At 39.5% G+C, this 15,746-nt stretch overlaps 1 protein-coding gene across 2 annotated transcripts in view; it reads right to left on the bottom strand.

The window, feature by feature from the left end:
• Positions 1 to 341: 341 nt before the first annotated feature.
• Positions 342 to 15,746, bottom strand: part of BMPR1B (bone morphogenetic protein receptor type 1B) — a 216,414-nt gene continuing 201,009 nt past the window's right edge. For both annotated transcript variants that reach the window (XM_081333254.1, XM_081333255.1), the window contains 6 exons: positions 13,475 to 13,622; positions 12,448 to 12,640; positions 7,971 to 8,268; positions 6,384 to 6,559; positions 3,978 to 4,108; positions 342 to 1,387 (listed from right to left, as the gene is read on the bottom strand). In XM_081333254.1, the coding sequence (XP_081189380.1) occupies positions 1,262 to 1,387; positions 3,978 to 4,108; positions 6,384 to 6,559; positions 7,971 to 8,268; positions 12,448 to 12,640; positions 13,475 to 13,622 (1,072 nt within the window). In that variant the 3' untranslated portion in view covers positions 342 to 1,261. The remainder of the gene's footprint in view (positions 1,388 to 3,977; positions 4,109 to 6,383; positions 6,560 to 7,970; positions 8,269 to 12,447; positions 12,641 to 13,474; positions 13,623 to 15,746) is intronic.

Below are 15,746 nucleotides of genomic sequence, written 5' to 3'. Positions count from 1 at the left end.
AAGACAGGCTGAGATCCATGTTTAAAACTATTTCTGCAATATGCTGAAACTAGCAAAATTTGTTTATAAATGCAAAATTGAGAGAAAGCATCATAGGAATTCTGAAATATGCAGACATTTGCATCTTGGCTCAAAATCTTAAATAATATTATCCTTTTTCACCTAAACTATGGGATTCTGGTAAGGGATTAGCACTGTCCGATTTATATATATATATATTAAAAATAAATAAAAAGAAACATAGAGAAAAGTTTTTTCTCTAGGAACATTTCTATCAACACAGTTTATTTTAACTCAATTACCTTAAGGCAAAAGGTTTTTAATGCAATTTTGGGAACAGTTTCATTTATCATTGAAATGCTAGTGAGAATACACAAGTTCAACCTTTAACAAATGTTCTGTAAGACATTCCTTTCAAAACACGAGTGTAAAATGCCAAAAAGTAGTCAAAATGACCCCAAGGGCACAGGCCTCTGTCAGAATAACTTACATAAGTCCCATTAAGTGAATAACTATATTGTGATATCACTCTCATATTTCCAGGAGTAGAGGATACACCCTGTGGGTATGACCAAAGCCCATGTTTCTACAAGTATCATAACTTGGAATTGGCCAGTAAAAATTTGTTGTGATGACATGTTCCTGCAAGTTTCGTTAAAAAGTTATGCACAGTAACTGCATGACAATATCTTGTGTATTCAAGGCACTGCTTGGTTGCAATTTCATGGGCGAGCCTTTTTTCCAGGTGTAGCATGCATCCTACATAACAAGTTAAAATTGGATTTGGATCATTTTAAGAGTGCAACAATTTTTTCTATCAGTAGAAAGTAATAGGACTTTGGATGCAATTTTGCTTTTTTGTTTTTTTAGCGTTAGAAAATAATTCTTTCCTTGGACTTTGTAACTGCAATGATTCATTCCCATGAAAATTAAAAACTTCCAAATATTAATAACAATATTAATAATAAAGGCTTTCACAGAAAGCAGCATATATAGTCTAGAAACAAATTATCGATACATTTGCTTGCTTCAATCTCCAAGGAGGCTAAAAGTCTTCTTTGTCTGGTCATACAGGAACCAAAAATTCTCGACTGAGCCACGTTTCTTTCCCCTGGAAAGGTTTCTGCCCCAGTGTGCAAATGCTTCGCCAAAATCTGCATTCAAGGTTCATATTACTGAAGGCATGTCATTCTTCTTCCTGTCTCTTTGAGACACAGAAGGAAAGTCCATTTTTTCTGAGCTTTAGCTTTTGTTAGCTGAATCAAAGCTTAATGTCCTGTGACTCTGACATTTTGGCAAGTGTTTTCTTTACTCGCAGGGCTGTCAGCCGAGAAGCCGGGTTGTGAGCCCAGCATTCAGTCATTAATTTTCTCATTTGTCGTAGGCACTATGGAAAAAAAGGTATATATATATATATATTAATCTCTCTCATATCAAGAATATTTCAATGGCCAATATTACATATTTGGAGTTATAGACAGAACACTTTAATATGACTGAAAAATCTATTCTAAATAAAAGAACTCCTGTGAGCAAGGAAATTTACATGAAAACAGTTGCATTATTTGCTCTTTGATCTGATTATGTAGCTATTACTAAATCTTTGTGTATAATTCTGTTTAGACTTGGCCTCTGACAGATTCCCATTCTCCTTCAAAATGAGACTACATTTGTTCTCAAAGCATTTGATGGTTTTACATCAAAATCTGTGAAGATTACACCAAAACTTTCTAAGATAACCGTATTTAGGACAAATACCGTGTTCTCTTCTAACATGTATTCAATGGCATCATCTCTCTTAAAATGTTGGGGATAGGAAGACATTTCAGGGGCTGGTTTGAACTTATAATAAGAAACCTGCAACTTATAGAAGGTAACTACTCAGTTTCATGCTGTTTTAAACCCGAATTTCTAGGTTAAATTGCTGAAGATTACAAAGAAATCAGAAAATGTAGTAAATAAACATCTCTGTGGAATTTTTGCAATTTATTACATTTTTTCCACTTTTTTAAAAAAACCCACTTTGCCTATGCTTCCACCATCACTCACTCAAGATTGTTTACAACTCTTGCCATTTTTAAGTCTTTTTAAATCTAATTGCAGAATACTTAAGCGAAGACTGCTATTCCCAAATCACAGCTGTCTCCTACAATAATAGCATTACACTGTACCACTTAACAAGATTAATGACCTCTGCATAGCATCACCATAACTGTCGGCAGATTTGTCTGCAATACATCAATTACTGGTCTACTGATTCCAAAACACAATTTTGCTTCATTATAAATTCTCAGTGGAAAGTGTAGAGACTACTTTCCACCTCCTCCCCTAAAGGAAAATATCAGTATATCAGCTTCAGAAAAGCAATTTCCCATATTAATTTACGAAAGTGGAAATAAGGAGCAGAAAACTCACTGCATTCCCAGACTATCTTTTGCAAAGCTACTATGCTATTTAGTCAGCTTGTAAAATAATGTATGTATGTATCCATATTCTACAAAGAATTTAGCTTGGACTGTATCTGGGAGAATATAAAGGGCACATAAAAAAACCCAATTCCCTAGATTCCCTCTTTGAAAAGTAAAGGTAAAAGTAAAGGTTCCCCCGCACATGCGTGCTAGTCGTTTCCGACTCTAGGGGCCGGTGCTCATCTCCATTTCAAAGCCGAAGAGACAGCACTTGTCCGAGGACGTCTCTGTGGTCATGTGGCCGGCATGACTAGACGCCAAAGGCACACAGAACGCTGTTACCTTCCCACCGTAGTGGTCCCTATTTTTCTACTTGCATTTTTACGTGCTTTCGAACTGCTAGGTTGGCAGAAGCTGGGACGAGTAACAGGTGCTCACTCTGTTATGCGGCACTTGGGATTCGACCCACCAAACTGCCGACCATCTGATCAACAAGCTCAGCGTCCTAACCTACTGAGCCACCGCGCCCCTTTTTTTGAAAAGTAGGAGATCCTTATTATCATATGATCCAGTAGTTATCCAGCCCAGGTTCTCGTCTTCCTACTTATCAATCCAATTCCTTATCACATAAATTTTGGCCATTCTAGTTAAGAATTCATAGGGTTAAGATTTCCTCACAAACCCAAGTTGAAGAATTAGACCCATCCGGTCAACAATGTACTAAAAGCTAGCCATGCCTAGAAGTGGGTTGGATGGTTGTTTTGTTCATGAGAACAAACTATTACAATATTTCAAGCAAATATGTCAAACCACGGGAGTATAAAAGTTACAAATACGTTTACTGATTAAAGTAACAGTACTCTTAAGTTCAACCTGACTCCTACGCAACAACAATCCATCAATGCTTTAGAAGGGCCTTTTCTACTTCCTTTTTCCGGGATGTCTTTTTTTAAATTTCTAACTCTAAGCCACACCTCTGGTTTTCCATTATGATTAGGATTAGAATCTATTTTTTGTGCCTACATTTTATTAAATAATTTTCAAAAGCATTCAGTACAGGTAGTCCTTGACTTACAACAGTTCATTTAGTGACCATTCAAAATTACAACAGCATTGAAAAAAGCGACTGGTGACCTTTTTTCACCCTTACGACCCTTGCAGCATCGCCATGGTCATGTGATCCAGATCCAGACGCTTGGCAACTGACTCATATTTATGACGGTTCCAATATCTCAGGCTTATGTGATTCCTCTTTTGCAACCTTCCCTCAATGGGGAAGCCAGATTCATGTAACAACTGTGTTCCTAACTTAACACTGCTAACTGAACACTGATTCACTTAACAACTGTGGCAAGAAATGTTGCAAAATGGGGCAGAATTCACTTAACAAATGTCTCAGCAACATAACTTTAGCGTTCAATTGTGGCCGTAAGTCGAGCAGTACCTGTAACAGATTGACTGAACAGAAAATACTTCCCTTATTCCTTTTCTTCATTTTAAGCACGTGATTCAATTTTTTTAAAAAAATACACAAAAATTTTCAGTTTTTTTTAAAAATGGTCTCCTTACCTCATCACTACTCCATCTATTGGGAAATGAAGGCCGTAATCTCTTGATGCATACTATTTCCCTCATGTCTTCATATGAAGGGTCACTGGAAACAAGGTCATGATAAGGAAGCTGATATTCCTCAAAAATACCTAGCAGGGAAACCATTTGGCAAATATATAAATTATGTCCAATTGAACATTCCTGTAAACTTACACATTTAACTAAACTCAACATAGATATGGATAGCAGCAGGGGAAAAAAATCAACCTATATTTTATTCTGATCAATAGAGTGAGAGAATTTATTGTAGAAAGTTGCTCCGGAAATCAAGAAAGACACGTAGTGATTCTTTGAAGCAGATTTATCAATTCACACCTATAGACAAAATCTTGCCTAACTGAAGCAGACTATACCTACATGAAACAAATACTCTGGGAACTATTGGGCAGGGGCTGCCTTCACCCCTCCCTAATTATCCATCATCAAAGATGATGAGCCTTTGGGGCGCAGTGGTTAGAATGCAGTATTGCAGGCAAAGTCCACCCATAGCCTGGAGTTCAATCCTGATGGGTCTCAGCCTTCCATCCTTCCAAGGTCAGTAAAATGAGGAACCAGATTGTTAGGGACAATATGCTGACATTTGTAAACTGCCCAGAGAGTGCTGTAAAGCACTGTGAGGCAGTGTATAAAACTAAGTGCTATTGCTAAAGCTGAAGGCACTTTTCCAGTAATCTGTTTGTAAGTTTCATGGCCAAACCTTTAGAAATAAAATTAGCAGCTGGACTTTTCCAGGATTAATCTGTCCTCTGATTTTTAGTAGTTGAAAGTGCTACCAAAACGCCCAACTTCCTTTTTTAGGTGACTTCAGATTATTAGAATAGATCAACATACTATGCCCCTTTAAAAAGGATACTACAATATGCCGATTTCAGTTTACAAACATTTAAACATTAAACAATCATAAGAAAAAGAACAGAATAAAGTAAAAAAAAATTAGGGTTAGCATTCCAAATCTTCCTGAATCCAGAATTATTTTTCTGTCAGGATACGTGTTCCCTCCTACACACGTGCAGGCCTTCTAAAGCCAAATAACACCTGTAGTGCCTATATTTCTGCTCTTAAATCTAATCTCCTTGTTAATCATGGTACCTAAGTAAAATCAACCTCGTATTATTGCTCAAACAACAGCTGTGCTCTTACTTTAGCAGTAATTTTTATAACCACAAGAGTTCCCATAAATGAACTCCAAATCCCCACTACAATTATGAAATATAGCATCTTTAAAAAGAGTCTATTAAAATAGAGAATAAATCTTTATGGGCTAAGTAAGACCTTCCAGAAAAGGAATAATAAGTCCCAAGAGTAGAAAGGGACTTAGTTTAGTGCCACCAATTATTTTTGAAAAGCTATTATAATTCTTTTTCTTTCTTGTTAAAAAAAACAAACCCAAATGTTTTCTGGAGAATAATTTGTGTTAACCGGTTGCAGCAACAATAAACTTTATGGCACCTTAAAAATCTAACTACAGGTAGTCCTTGGCTTACAAAACCCATTTGTTTGGCAACCGTTCGAGGTTACAAGGGAACTGGAAAAAAAAAGACTTACAACTGGTCCTTGTACTTATAGTCCAGTGATGGTGAACCTATTAGAGACCAAGTGCCCAAAACCTGCCCCACCCCATCCCCACCCACAGGGCCACCTGCTGCCTCCATGGCCCGCTGCAGATTACCCAGGCAGTCCTGCAGCACCAATGCTGGCCACGCCCTCCACCCATGCCCTGCAGCAGCAGCATCTGCGCGTGACGGGGCACAAGGGTGGAGTCTTGTCCCTGCTGCCCAACTGCCATGTCCTTGGCTACGCTGCTCCATGCAGGACGCACCCTGGGGCAACTCTCCTCCAGAGGGGCTACTGTTGAGGAACGGGCTGTGGGGGGAGGCGGGGGCTGTGGGAGAAGGCGGAGCTGGGGCAATGGCACACAAGCCCACAGAGAGGCTCGGAGTGCCGCCTCTGGTACGCCTGCCATAGGTTCGCCACCGCTGTTATAGTCCTTGCAATCAGATGATCAAAATTTGGGCTTTTGGCAGCTGGCATGTATTTATGATGGTTGCAGCATCCAGGGATCATGTGAATGCCATCCGTGATCTTCCCAGCCAGCTTCCAACAAGTAAGTCGTTGGAAGAAGTCAGACTTGCTTAACAACCACATGGTTAACTTAACCACTGCAGTAACTCACTTAACAACTATGGAAAATAAGGTGGTAAAAGTCAGGGGTGACTTGTTTAACAACTGCCTTGCCTCGACCCAGTGGTGGTCGTTAAGTCGAGGACTACATGTAATACTTTCCAACGTGAACTTTGCGCTGTAGATACTGAAAGCTGATAATGTACTATGTTAAAGGCATGTAGCCATGCCTAAAATATTTACCTCCGGAAACACATCTCCTTGCTATTTCCCAAAGGATAAGTCCAAAGCTGTACATATCAGCCATAATATATGACTGAAAGTGATTGCGATTCAAGCTTTCATCCAGCACTTCTGGGGGCATGTAACGTTTGGTTCCCACTCTGGTGTTTGGTGGGATGTCCACTTCATTTGTATCACTGTAAAACAGGGGGGGGGTGTTGTTTAAAGACACAAACATTAAGTATGCAAGCAGTTTCTCTTCAAAAACCAAAACTGCTATTAAGAGAGAAACACCCACTCCTTTTCAAATTAAAACTGTATCCATGCAAGCCAGAATTAACAGATAATCTCAATGGAAATTATTCCTAAAGAGAAAGCTTGTCAGTGTTAACCAAATGCTCATTTTTAAACACTATCCTCACCAAATATTACATTAACCGTTCAATTACAAAATTCAGAATTCTGCAGTTGCTGGAGATTTTTCTGAGAGTTTGCGGGCAAAAAAATGGACTTCTGATACTCTTACAAGTATCGTAAGGTGCCTCAGGTGCTAAGGCTTTCATGGAGGCTAACAAAAAAACTAAAGAGTTACTCTTCATAATCTTAAAGAAGATATACTGTGGATATAAGGTACATAGCTAATAACCATCTATATTAATGTGTCTGCATCAGAATCAGAATTGAGATGGAAGAGACGCAATACCATATCAGACAAATGGTTCTTCTTAAAAACTTCCAATGATGAAGCACTTACAACTTTTGAAGGCAAGCTGTTCCACTGGCTATTATTCCCACTGTTAGAAAGTTTCTCCTTGATTCCAGGTTGCTTCTCTCCTTGATTAGTTTCCATTCATTGTTTCTCGTCCTGCCTTCTGGTGCTTCAGAAAATAAGTTGACTCCCCTTGTCTTTGTGGCAGCCCCTCAAATACTGTAATACTGGTATCATGTCACCCCTAGTCCTTCTTTTCACTAGACTAGACATACCCAATTCCTGCAACTGTTCTTCATAAGTTTTAGTCTCCAGGCCTTTAATCATCTTAGTTGCTCTTCTTTGCACTTTTTCCGAAGTCTCGACATCTTTTTTGTAACATGGCGACCAAAACTGGATGCAGTATTCCAAGTGTGGCCTTACCTCACATGCACCTGTGCTGTGGCAGTATAATTCAAACTACTGAAGAGACAGTGTTCATTTGAAAATATATTAGTTGAAACTGGTTTATTCTTGGGACACCACAAAATGCACACACTCTGCCACTCTACTCCTTCTAGTGCAGACATGTCAAACTCGCAACGTCACATGACATTGCGAGACATATCGGGACTATTTTGCCATTGCCGGCAATGGGGTGGGCGTGGCTTCCGGATGACGCATCCGGCCTGCAGGCTGGCAGTTTGACACCCATGTTCTAGTGGGTAGTATCATCATAGGAGAGCTTCAAGCGACCTTCTGAAATGGTACTTCTCAAAATTGTTCACTCCTACCACAAAAGACTGGTTGCTAGAAAAGATGAACAACATTTCAAGGAACTATATAACTTTTCCCTTTTTTTCTCTTTAAAAAATGTTTAATAGACTTAGCTTCATTAAGGCATGCAGTATTTTACCCACCTAATGAATTTAACTGCCAGACCAAGATCTGCTACACAGCAAGTTCCATTTTTCTTCACCAGAATGTTTTTACTTTTGAGGTCCCGATGAGCAATTGCTGGTTTGCCTTGGGTGCTGAAGATCTCAGTATGCAAGTGGCACAGTCCACTGATAGAGGAATATGCCAATTTCAGCATTGCTTTTGTATCCAAGGTAGTAGATTTTAGATAATCATACAGAGATCCATTTTCATGATAATCAGTGATAAGATAAAGCTGTGTCCAAGATCCGGTTCCTTTAATATCTGCAGCAATGAATCCTGGAAGAGAAAATTAAAACAAGACTTTTCTAAAAGGTAAAGGTAAAAGGTTGCCCCTATCCAATCATGTACAACTCTAGGGAGCAGTGCTCATCTCCGTTTATTAGCTGAGGGATCCATCATTGTCTGAGACACTTCCGTAATCATGTGGCCAGCATGACAACATGCCAAAGGAGCATGAAACACTGTTACCTTCCCACTGAAATGGTACCTATTTATCTACTCGCTTTTGTATGTTTTCAAATTGCTAGGTAGGCAGGAGCTGGGGCAAGTAATGGAAGCTCACCCCATCACGTAGCGCTCGGATCTCAAACCCAGCTTTCCTGCTGACAAACTCAACTTCTTTAACTGCTGGTTCATTGTGCCCCCTTAAGACTTTTTCTAATATAATTAGTAATTTTAAGAAACAGAAAACCCAGATTCCCTAGCTAGCACATAAACATTTAAATGGCATAAAATTAAATAAATACAATAAATCCTTAGCATTGCAATGCAGCACCCTATGCTCAGTACAGTTCATTAGAATGTGATAGATTCTGAATTCTTTGTATTTAATTCAAAAGTACATTAATATATTAAACTATTCATCTTCCAACGCTGTTATCAATACTTAAGGTTATAAAGAGATTGTAGGACAGGTTTGTATTAGAGTAAGATTAGCAGCCAACACATTGTAAACGTCATCTTTGGTGTCCAATATATCTGAAAAAATATTAGGTAAAGGTAAAGGTTCCCCCGCACATGCGTGCTAGTCGTTTCCAACTCTAGGGGCCGGTGCTCATCTCCATTTCAAAGCCGAAGAGCCAGCGCTTGTCTGAGGACGTCTCCGTGGTCATGTGGCCGGCATGACTAGACGCCAGAGGCGCACGGAACGCTGTTACCTTCCCACCGTAGTGGTCCCTATTTTTCTACTTGCATTTTTACGTGCTTTCGAACTGCTGGGTTGGCAGAAGCTGGGACGAGTAACAGGTGCTCACTCTGTTACACGGCACTCAGGATTCGATCCGCCAAACTGCCGACCTTCTGATCAACAAGCTCAGCATCCTAACTCACTGAGCCACCGCTCAGTCTCATCTCAATATGACAATATCACATACTTCATAGTCTTTTAGCCATTAGACAGTCTATTTTAAAAATAGTTTTTATTCCAGGATTCTTATTCATATAATTTACAATAATTTTAATTCTGCTCAGTCACATCAGGAAAACTAACTCTTTTATTTATTTGCTATGTGATCTTTACTAAATAGCATTTGCTTCTGAACTAATGAAAGCTTCTGTAGAGGAAGATCTGGAACTATCAGTATCTTCTTTGCTTTTTATGCAAGGATTTCAATTTTTTGTGACAAACGCAGAACATAGTCCCGTACTATAAATCTTTGAAATCTCACAGGAATGCTAGATTATATGAAAAAAAAGAAAAAATAGAAGCCCAGCTATAAACAGGTTCAGTTGCAAGCTTATATTCTGGCTGCAATGATTAAAAAAAGCCTCAAATACTCATTTTTCCTTGAAAAGAAAATGGTAAAATTTGAAATAAAGATAACAGCCATAGAACTAGCACTTAGACTTATATACCGCTTCACAGGGCTTTACAGCCCTTTCTAAGCAGTTTACAGAGTCAGCATATTGGCCCCAACAATCTGGGTCCTCATTTTACTGACTTTGGAAAGATGGAAGGCTGAGTCAACCTTTTTTTGCTGGTGAGATTCAAACTGCCGAACTGCTGGTAGCCGGCAGTCAGCAGGAGTAGCCTGCAGTACTGCATTCTAACCATTGCGCCAGCAAATATATTATTTTTTCTTTCTATTTTAACTTTCTGCTTGAAAGCAATGCTCAACCCCATGGAAAGGGTAACCTACCTCAAGCTACAATCAGGCTGGAAAACAAAAGTGAATAATTATTTTTATGTCCCCCTTTTCGCTTTCTTTTTTCTGTTTTCTCTCTTCTACCCCTTCCTCCCAATTTGGACTGTCAGGACGAAAGAGACAGTTCTTTCCAAGCTGGAAACTAATTACTTGTGAGTGCTGTCATTCTTCCCATTGCTCCATTCATGGCGTTATTTCTATCCTTTCCAAGATTTTAACAAAGTGCATTGTATCTCCTTTTGTCGTTCTGCCCATTGCAGTCCCCATACGCTCCATAGACTGCCTGTCTCTTACGTTAAGCTTTATATTATGTAGTGTTTCTCTTTTCTCTCTCTTGAAATGAAATGACTGTCACAGAAGATGTGGGTGATGGAAACAAGCTCTCATTTTTCTTCTCTGTGTATTTTAATACAAAACTGGAGTCTTCTGTTTTGGTCCCAGGTATTTAACCTTAAGGCAGGGGTCTTCAAACCTGGCCCTTTTATGACTTGTGGACTTCAACTCCCAGAATTCCTCAGCCAGGCAACATGTTTACTAGTGGTATTGGTGCTTCTGGTATGGGTTTTTTTCTTCAAAGTTCAATTTAAATAAAAATCTCCTGATGCTGGGATTAAATTAGGAGTTAGAGGAATGTAACTGCATTTTCCACAGTTCCCAAGGTACTAAGACCTGGAATCCATTTCTGGTCTCTATGCTAAAGGAAGTCAGCAAAAGTAAGACTGGTTTACTGTCACAGATGAGAACGGCTTGAACTGCCAGCTTGCTGAATTAAGAGTATTTTAAGGCTAAGATGCTGGAATATAACATTTTCACCAAGTCATCCTGCTTTCTCCAGATTGTTCTATGCTGTACATTTCTTTCTAAGTACAAAATCTTACATGTACAAAATGTACACCCCGGGGGTTTTAGGTTTATTATACAAATCTAATATTTGGTCCAGAACAGATAAATATAGATTAAAAGAAGAAAATCTAATTTTAAAAAATGATTTGATAAATTTATTATTTCCCTTTGTTGTCTCTCAGCTGAGTATAGAATGTAGTGTTGTGGCTAAAACATAAGAGATGATTTTGAATTCACTGGTACCTTTCCAGTTATCTCATTTGTGACTTGAAAGTGTATGGAAAAATTAACCTGCAATATGAAAATTACTTGCATCGAATACATGCCAATTATTTCATGCATATGGTTCCCAGCAGTGACCAGTCTGTCTGTTTTTGTAAAACAAATTAAAGAACCTGGTCTAGTGCCTAATCTTCAAAACCCATATAAGAACACCTAGTGTGTACTTTCTCTGCTGCAGTACTGCAGCAGTTTGTCATGTGGATTTTTATAAAATAATAAGATGACATGGTTATGGGGTTAGGTTAAAGCAAAGAAAATAAACAACACAGTTCTAACTCTCTCAGTTGCAAAGCATCTGTTCAATTTTTAGCTCTTTTTGAAGAGATAACAGCCAACATGTTCACCTCAGGAGAGTGGTAACAAATAACTGAAACATATTTAAAATATTCCACAAAAAACTTTCAATGTAGATGTAGTGATCCAGTTTCCCACTGGAAGTGATGCTCTAGGCCAGTGATAACGAACCTTGTAGACACGGAGTGCCCCAAAGCCATCCCACCCCGTGCCCCCGCCCACCCACAGGGCCAACTACCGCCTCCATGGCCCACCACAGCAGACCACCCAGGCAGCCCTGGAGTGCTATGGCTGCCATGCCCTCCACTCACACCCTGCAGCATCATCTGCATGCGATGGGGCGCGAGGGCGGAGTCTTGTCCCTGCTGCTCAGTTGCCTTGTCCTTGGCTGTGCTGCTCCATGAGGGCCATGCCCGGGGCGACTCTCCTCCAGGGGAGCTGCTGAGGAGGGGGCCGTGGGGGGAGGCAGGGCTGGGGCAATGGCACGTGTGCCCATAGGTTTGCCCTAGGCCATAAACGTAGGATAGTTAATGGACTTTTCAGCAAACCACCATAGAAGAGCTGAGAAATGGCCAACGATTCAGTCAAACTAGTGGAAGACCAGCTTCAAAGCAGTAGCAGCTACTTCATTAAACAAAGTAGCAACAGGATGGACCACACCAACAATGTACTTGTCTGAAGAACCTAGCTCTATTATTAAATTACTAAAAAATATAATTATTAACAATTAAAATATCAAAACTATAAAAAAAAACTTTGCTCAAGTAAAAAGCAGACGAAGAGATGTTAACAACAGAGACCTTCAAAAGATCAGAAGGGATGAGGCCAACCTCACCTCTCAGGGGAGACAAGATTGCACCATGCAGAGATTACTTGTAGTTGTGCCACTCACCCAAAATATTTTCATGCCTCATCAGAACAGTCTGATAGATTTCTGTCTCTCGAAACCAGCTGGCTTCTTCGGTGGTGAAGAAAACTTTGACGGCCACTTTTTCTCCGCGCCACTTTCCCATCCAAACCTCCCCATAGCGACCTTTGCCAATCTGCTTCACCATCTGAATCTGTTTTGCTATAGTCCTCTGTACCTGTCAGAAACATATGATGTTGGGGAGTTATACCTATTTCCTACTAAACACAATTTCTGTAATTTCTCAAAGTTTGGAATCGTTTGCAAAAAGTGGTATTTTCTCTTGAGCTAATAGTATTTGGTCTTTGATCAATCTTGCCGGTCTGCCTTATCTAGTCCAGCATTCTTTTGTCATTGTGGCTGAAAGATACCTTGAACAGGTCAAAATCAGGACAAAATATACTTTCAGTTGTGTTCACTTACAAATGATGCTCAGATATCTAGTGAGCTTCTATGATTAAGTAGAGATATGCGATTGGATTTCCATGGTCTTAAGTCAATCCCTTAACCAAATGTTTCTCAACTTTAGCAACTTTAAGATGTCTGGACTTCAACCCCCCAGAACTCCTAGTCTAAAGTTGTCTGCATAAAGATACCTATCTAGTATTTTTACATCAAGTTTACCCTGAATATTCATTCAGTTGTGAACATTAAGCTGGGAAATGAGGACAAAGATCACTTATAAGATTCAAATTCTTTCAGCTTGTTTTGAAATGAAAATGAAGTTTAAAAATACAAAAATGAAATGAAATAAAGTTTCTGTAGTTTTAAAAATGGACAAAATATGATCAAAATAATAAAACAAATGCAAGAACTAAGAACCTATATAACTGAGATCTTCTTAGCTCTTGGCCTGTAGCCTACAGATTATGTCCTATATTTTTCATGAAAGACATACCGGTAATTCTGTTATTTTCTTTAGTTGAGATACAATGCAAACAAATTGTGCAAATGATGAGGATTCTTATATAGATTGGCCATTATAATTATGACATCAGTACTCTTTTCTTACCAATAGAGGGAGCCCTGAACCACTTCCTGAGCTCTGTGACTGCTCAATGAGGTCTTTCAAGGATTCTCCTGGTGGAATATAAGTCTCATCTTGTTCAAGTCCAATGCTGTAATGGGGAGGTCGCCGTCTCCTTTCTAGCCTTTTATACCTGTAGGTATATATAAGAGTAACTACAGGTGATGCTACTAATAGTGGCTGATCATGACAGCAAGCAAAAGACTATGTTTCTACCATTGTTTATTACCATTTTTCCATTGTTTCAGCATTTTAAGGCCTTCATGACATTGTGTCTCTCTGTAAATTTGTACCGTTCTCATTATTATCATTATTTATTTATTTATTTATTTAATTGGATTTGTATACCGCCCTTTCCCGAAGGACTCAGGGCGGTTAACAGGGTAATTAAAACAAGAAATACAAAAATTAAAAACAATTAAAAAGATTATAACAGTCCCTGAAAAAGTAAAAAACCCCAATTAAAATTAGAATTAAAATTCTCAGCCTGGGCCAGAGAGCTCGAAGAGCCAGGTCTTCAGGTCCCGGCAGAATGAACGGAGGTTGGGGGCAGTCCTCAGCTCCACGGGCAGCTGGTTCCAGAGGGCAGGCGCACCCACTGAGAAGGCCCTCCCCCTGGGTGTTACCCGCCGGCAATCTTTTACCGGCGGCACCCTGAGAAGACCCTCCCTGTGGGAGCGCACTGGACGAAGGGAACTTGATGCTGGCAGCAGGTGTTCCCTCAGATATCCCGGACCCAAGCCATTTAGGGCTTTATAGGTCATTACCAGCACCTTGAATCTTACCCGGAGGGCAACCGGAAGCCAATGCAGCTCGCAGAGTAGAGGTGTTACATGGGAGTATCGGGAAACCCCCATCACAACTCGCGCGGCTGCATTCTGCACCAGCTGAAGCCTCCGAGTGGTCCTCAAGGGCAGCCCCATGTAGAGAGCGTTGCAGTAGTCTAAACGGGAGGTCACGAGCGCATGAGTGACTGTATGTACTTATGTACTTATGTTGAAGTCCATGAGTCATAAAAGAGCAGAGGTTGCCTACCCCTGGTCTATCCTCTCATTCACAATTAAATTATGGATAGGGCTAGTGGCCAACACTATTTTCTAGTACATTTTTCACAACAACTGATCACTTCATGAGTGGTCATGACCTGTAAATGTAAGTAATGTACAAAAGTACATAAAGGGATTAAAGTAAAAGCAAGTTTATATGTTACATAAAATATGTCAGAGACTTGGTAGAAAAAGAAAGAAGTGACAGGTATAAAAAAAAAGAAAAATCCATTCAAAGTGCCAAGGTATACAATGCAATCTAATCAAATTACACAATGGAGCTGCAATAAATACTTTTATGAATAGAAGAACCAAATGGGAATCCATTCTAATTTAATCGATGGGAGAAAACAGTGTATTTCAAAGAAAGTTTGGTCAGTTATTTTCCCCATGAGCTTTATTTTATGCTATGTTGGTGGTAGAGTTGTCCGGAGGAATATAACACTGCTAGTAAAACTGGTAAAAAAAATATCTGCCATTTCATTTTGCAGACCAGAAGCTTTGCATAATTTGTGTACTTTCAAATGTGAACAATTTAGCTCTCCAAGTTATCAGCAGTGGTTGTGTTACCTGGGGAATTGAAGTCCACATGTCCTGAAGACCCCCAGATTGAGAAAATCTGGTCAGGAAACATAACCTTCATGATAATATCCAATGGGGCTTATGCTACTTTATTTGTCACTACCCTATCCAAGATAGGGTAGGAAATGTGTGATTTGGAAAATCTATGGGAAAATATGGCACACCTGCCAACACCTTCTTAAATCTGTTGAGAATGCTGTTAACTATACACATACACACTAACAGTACACAACTTCATAAGGATTCTCTCTCTCTCTCTCTCTCTCTCTCTCTCTCTCTCTCTCTCTCTCTCTCTCTCTCTCTCTCTCTCTCTCTCTCTGGATGGATAGATGTACTTGCTCTGTGAGTTACTGTAAGACTACAATGCTAGGTACCATCTAGTCTACCCAGGTGAGAGATTGGGATCTGTTATCACTGTGAATTCTCTCCCCCATAAATATGTATGAAGGATTTCAGCGCCCAATTTTGGAGCATAATCATCCTTTTCAGGATTATGTACTTCATTGTTATTCTCCAAGAATTAACTTCTTGGATAGGTAGATCACAGGAGGGTATCAACCTTATGTTTTCATCAACAGTGCTCCTGGTCCTATAACTGGTGTATCTACTTGCAACAGGAAGGAAGGAAG

This window comes from Vipera berus (genome assembly GCF_964194415.1).
Source record: "Vipera berus genome assembly, chromosome: 7".
Classification (NCBI taxonomy): domain Eukaryota; kingdom Metazoa; phylum Chordata; class Lepidosauria; order Squamata; family Viperidae; genus Vipera; species Vipera berus.
The sequence above is the reverse complement of the archived record's forward strand: the minus strand, read 5'-3'. Positions and strand labels throughout refer to the sequence as shown.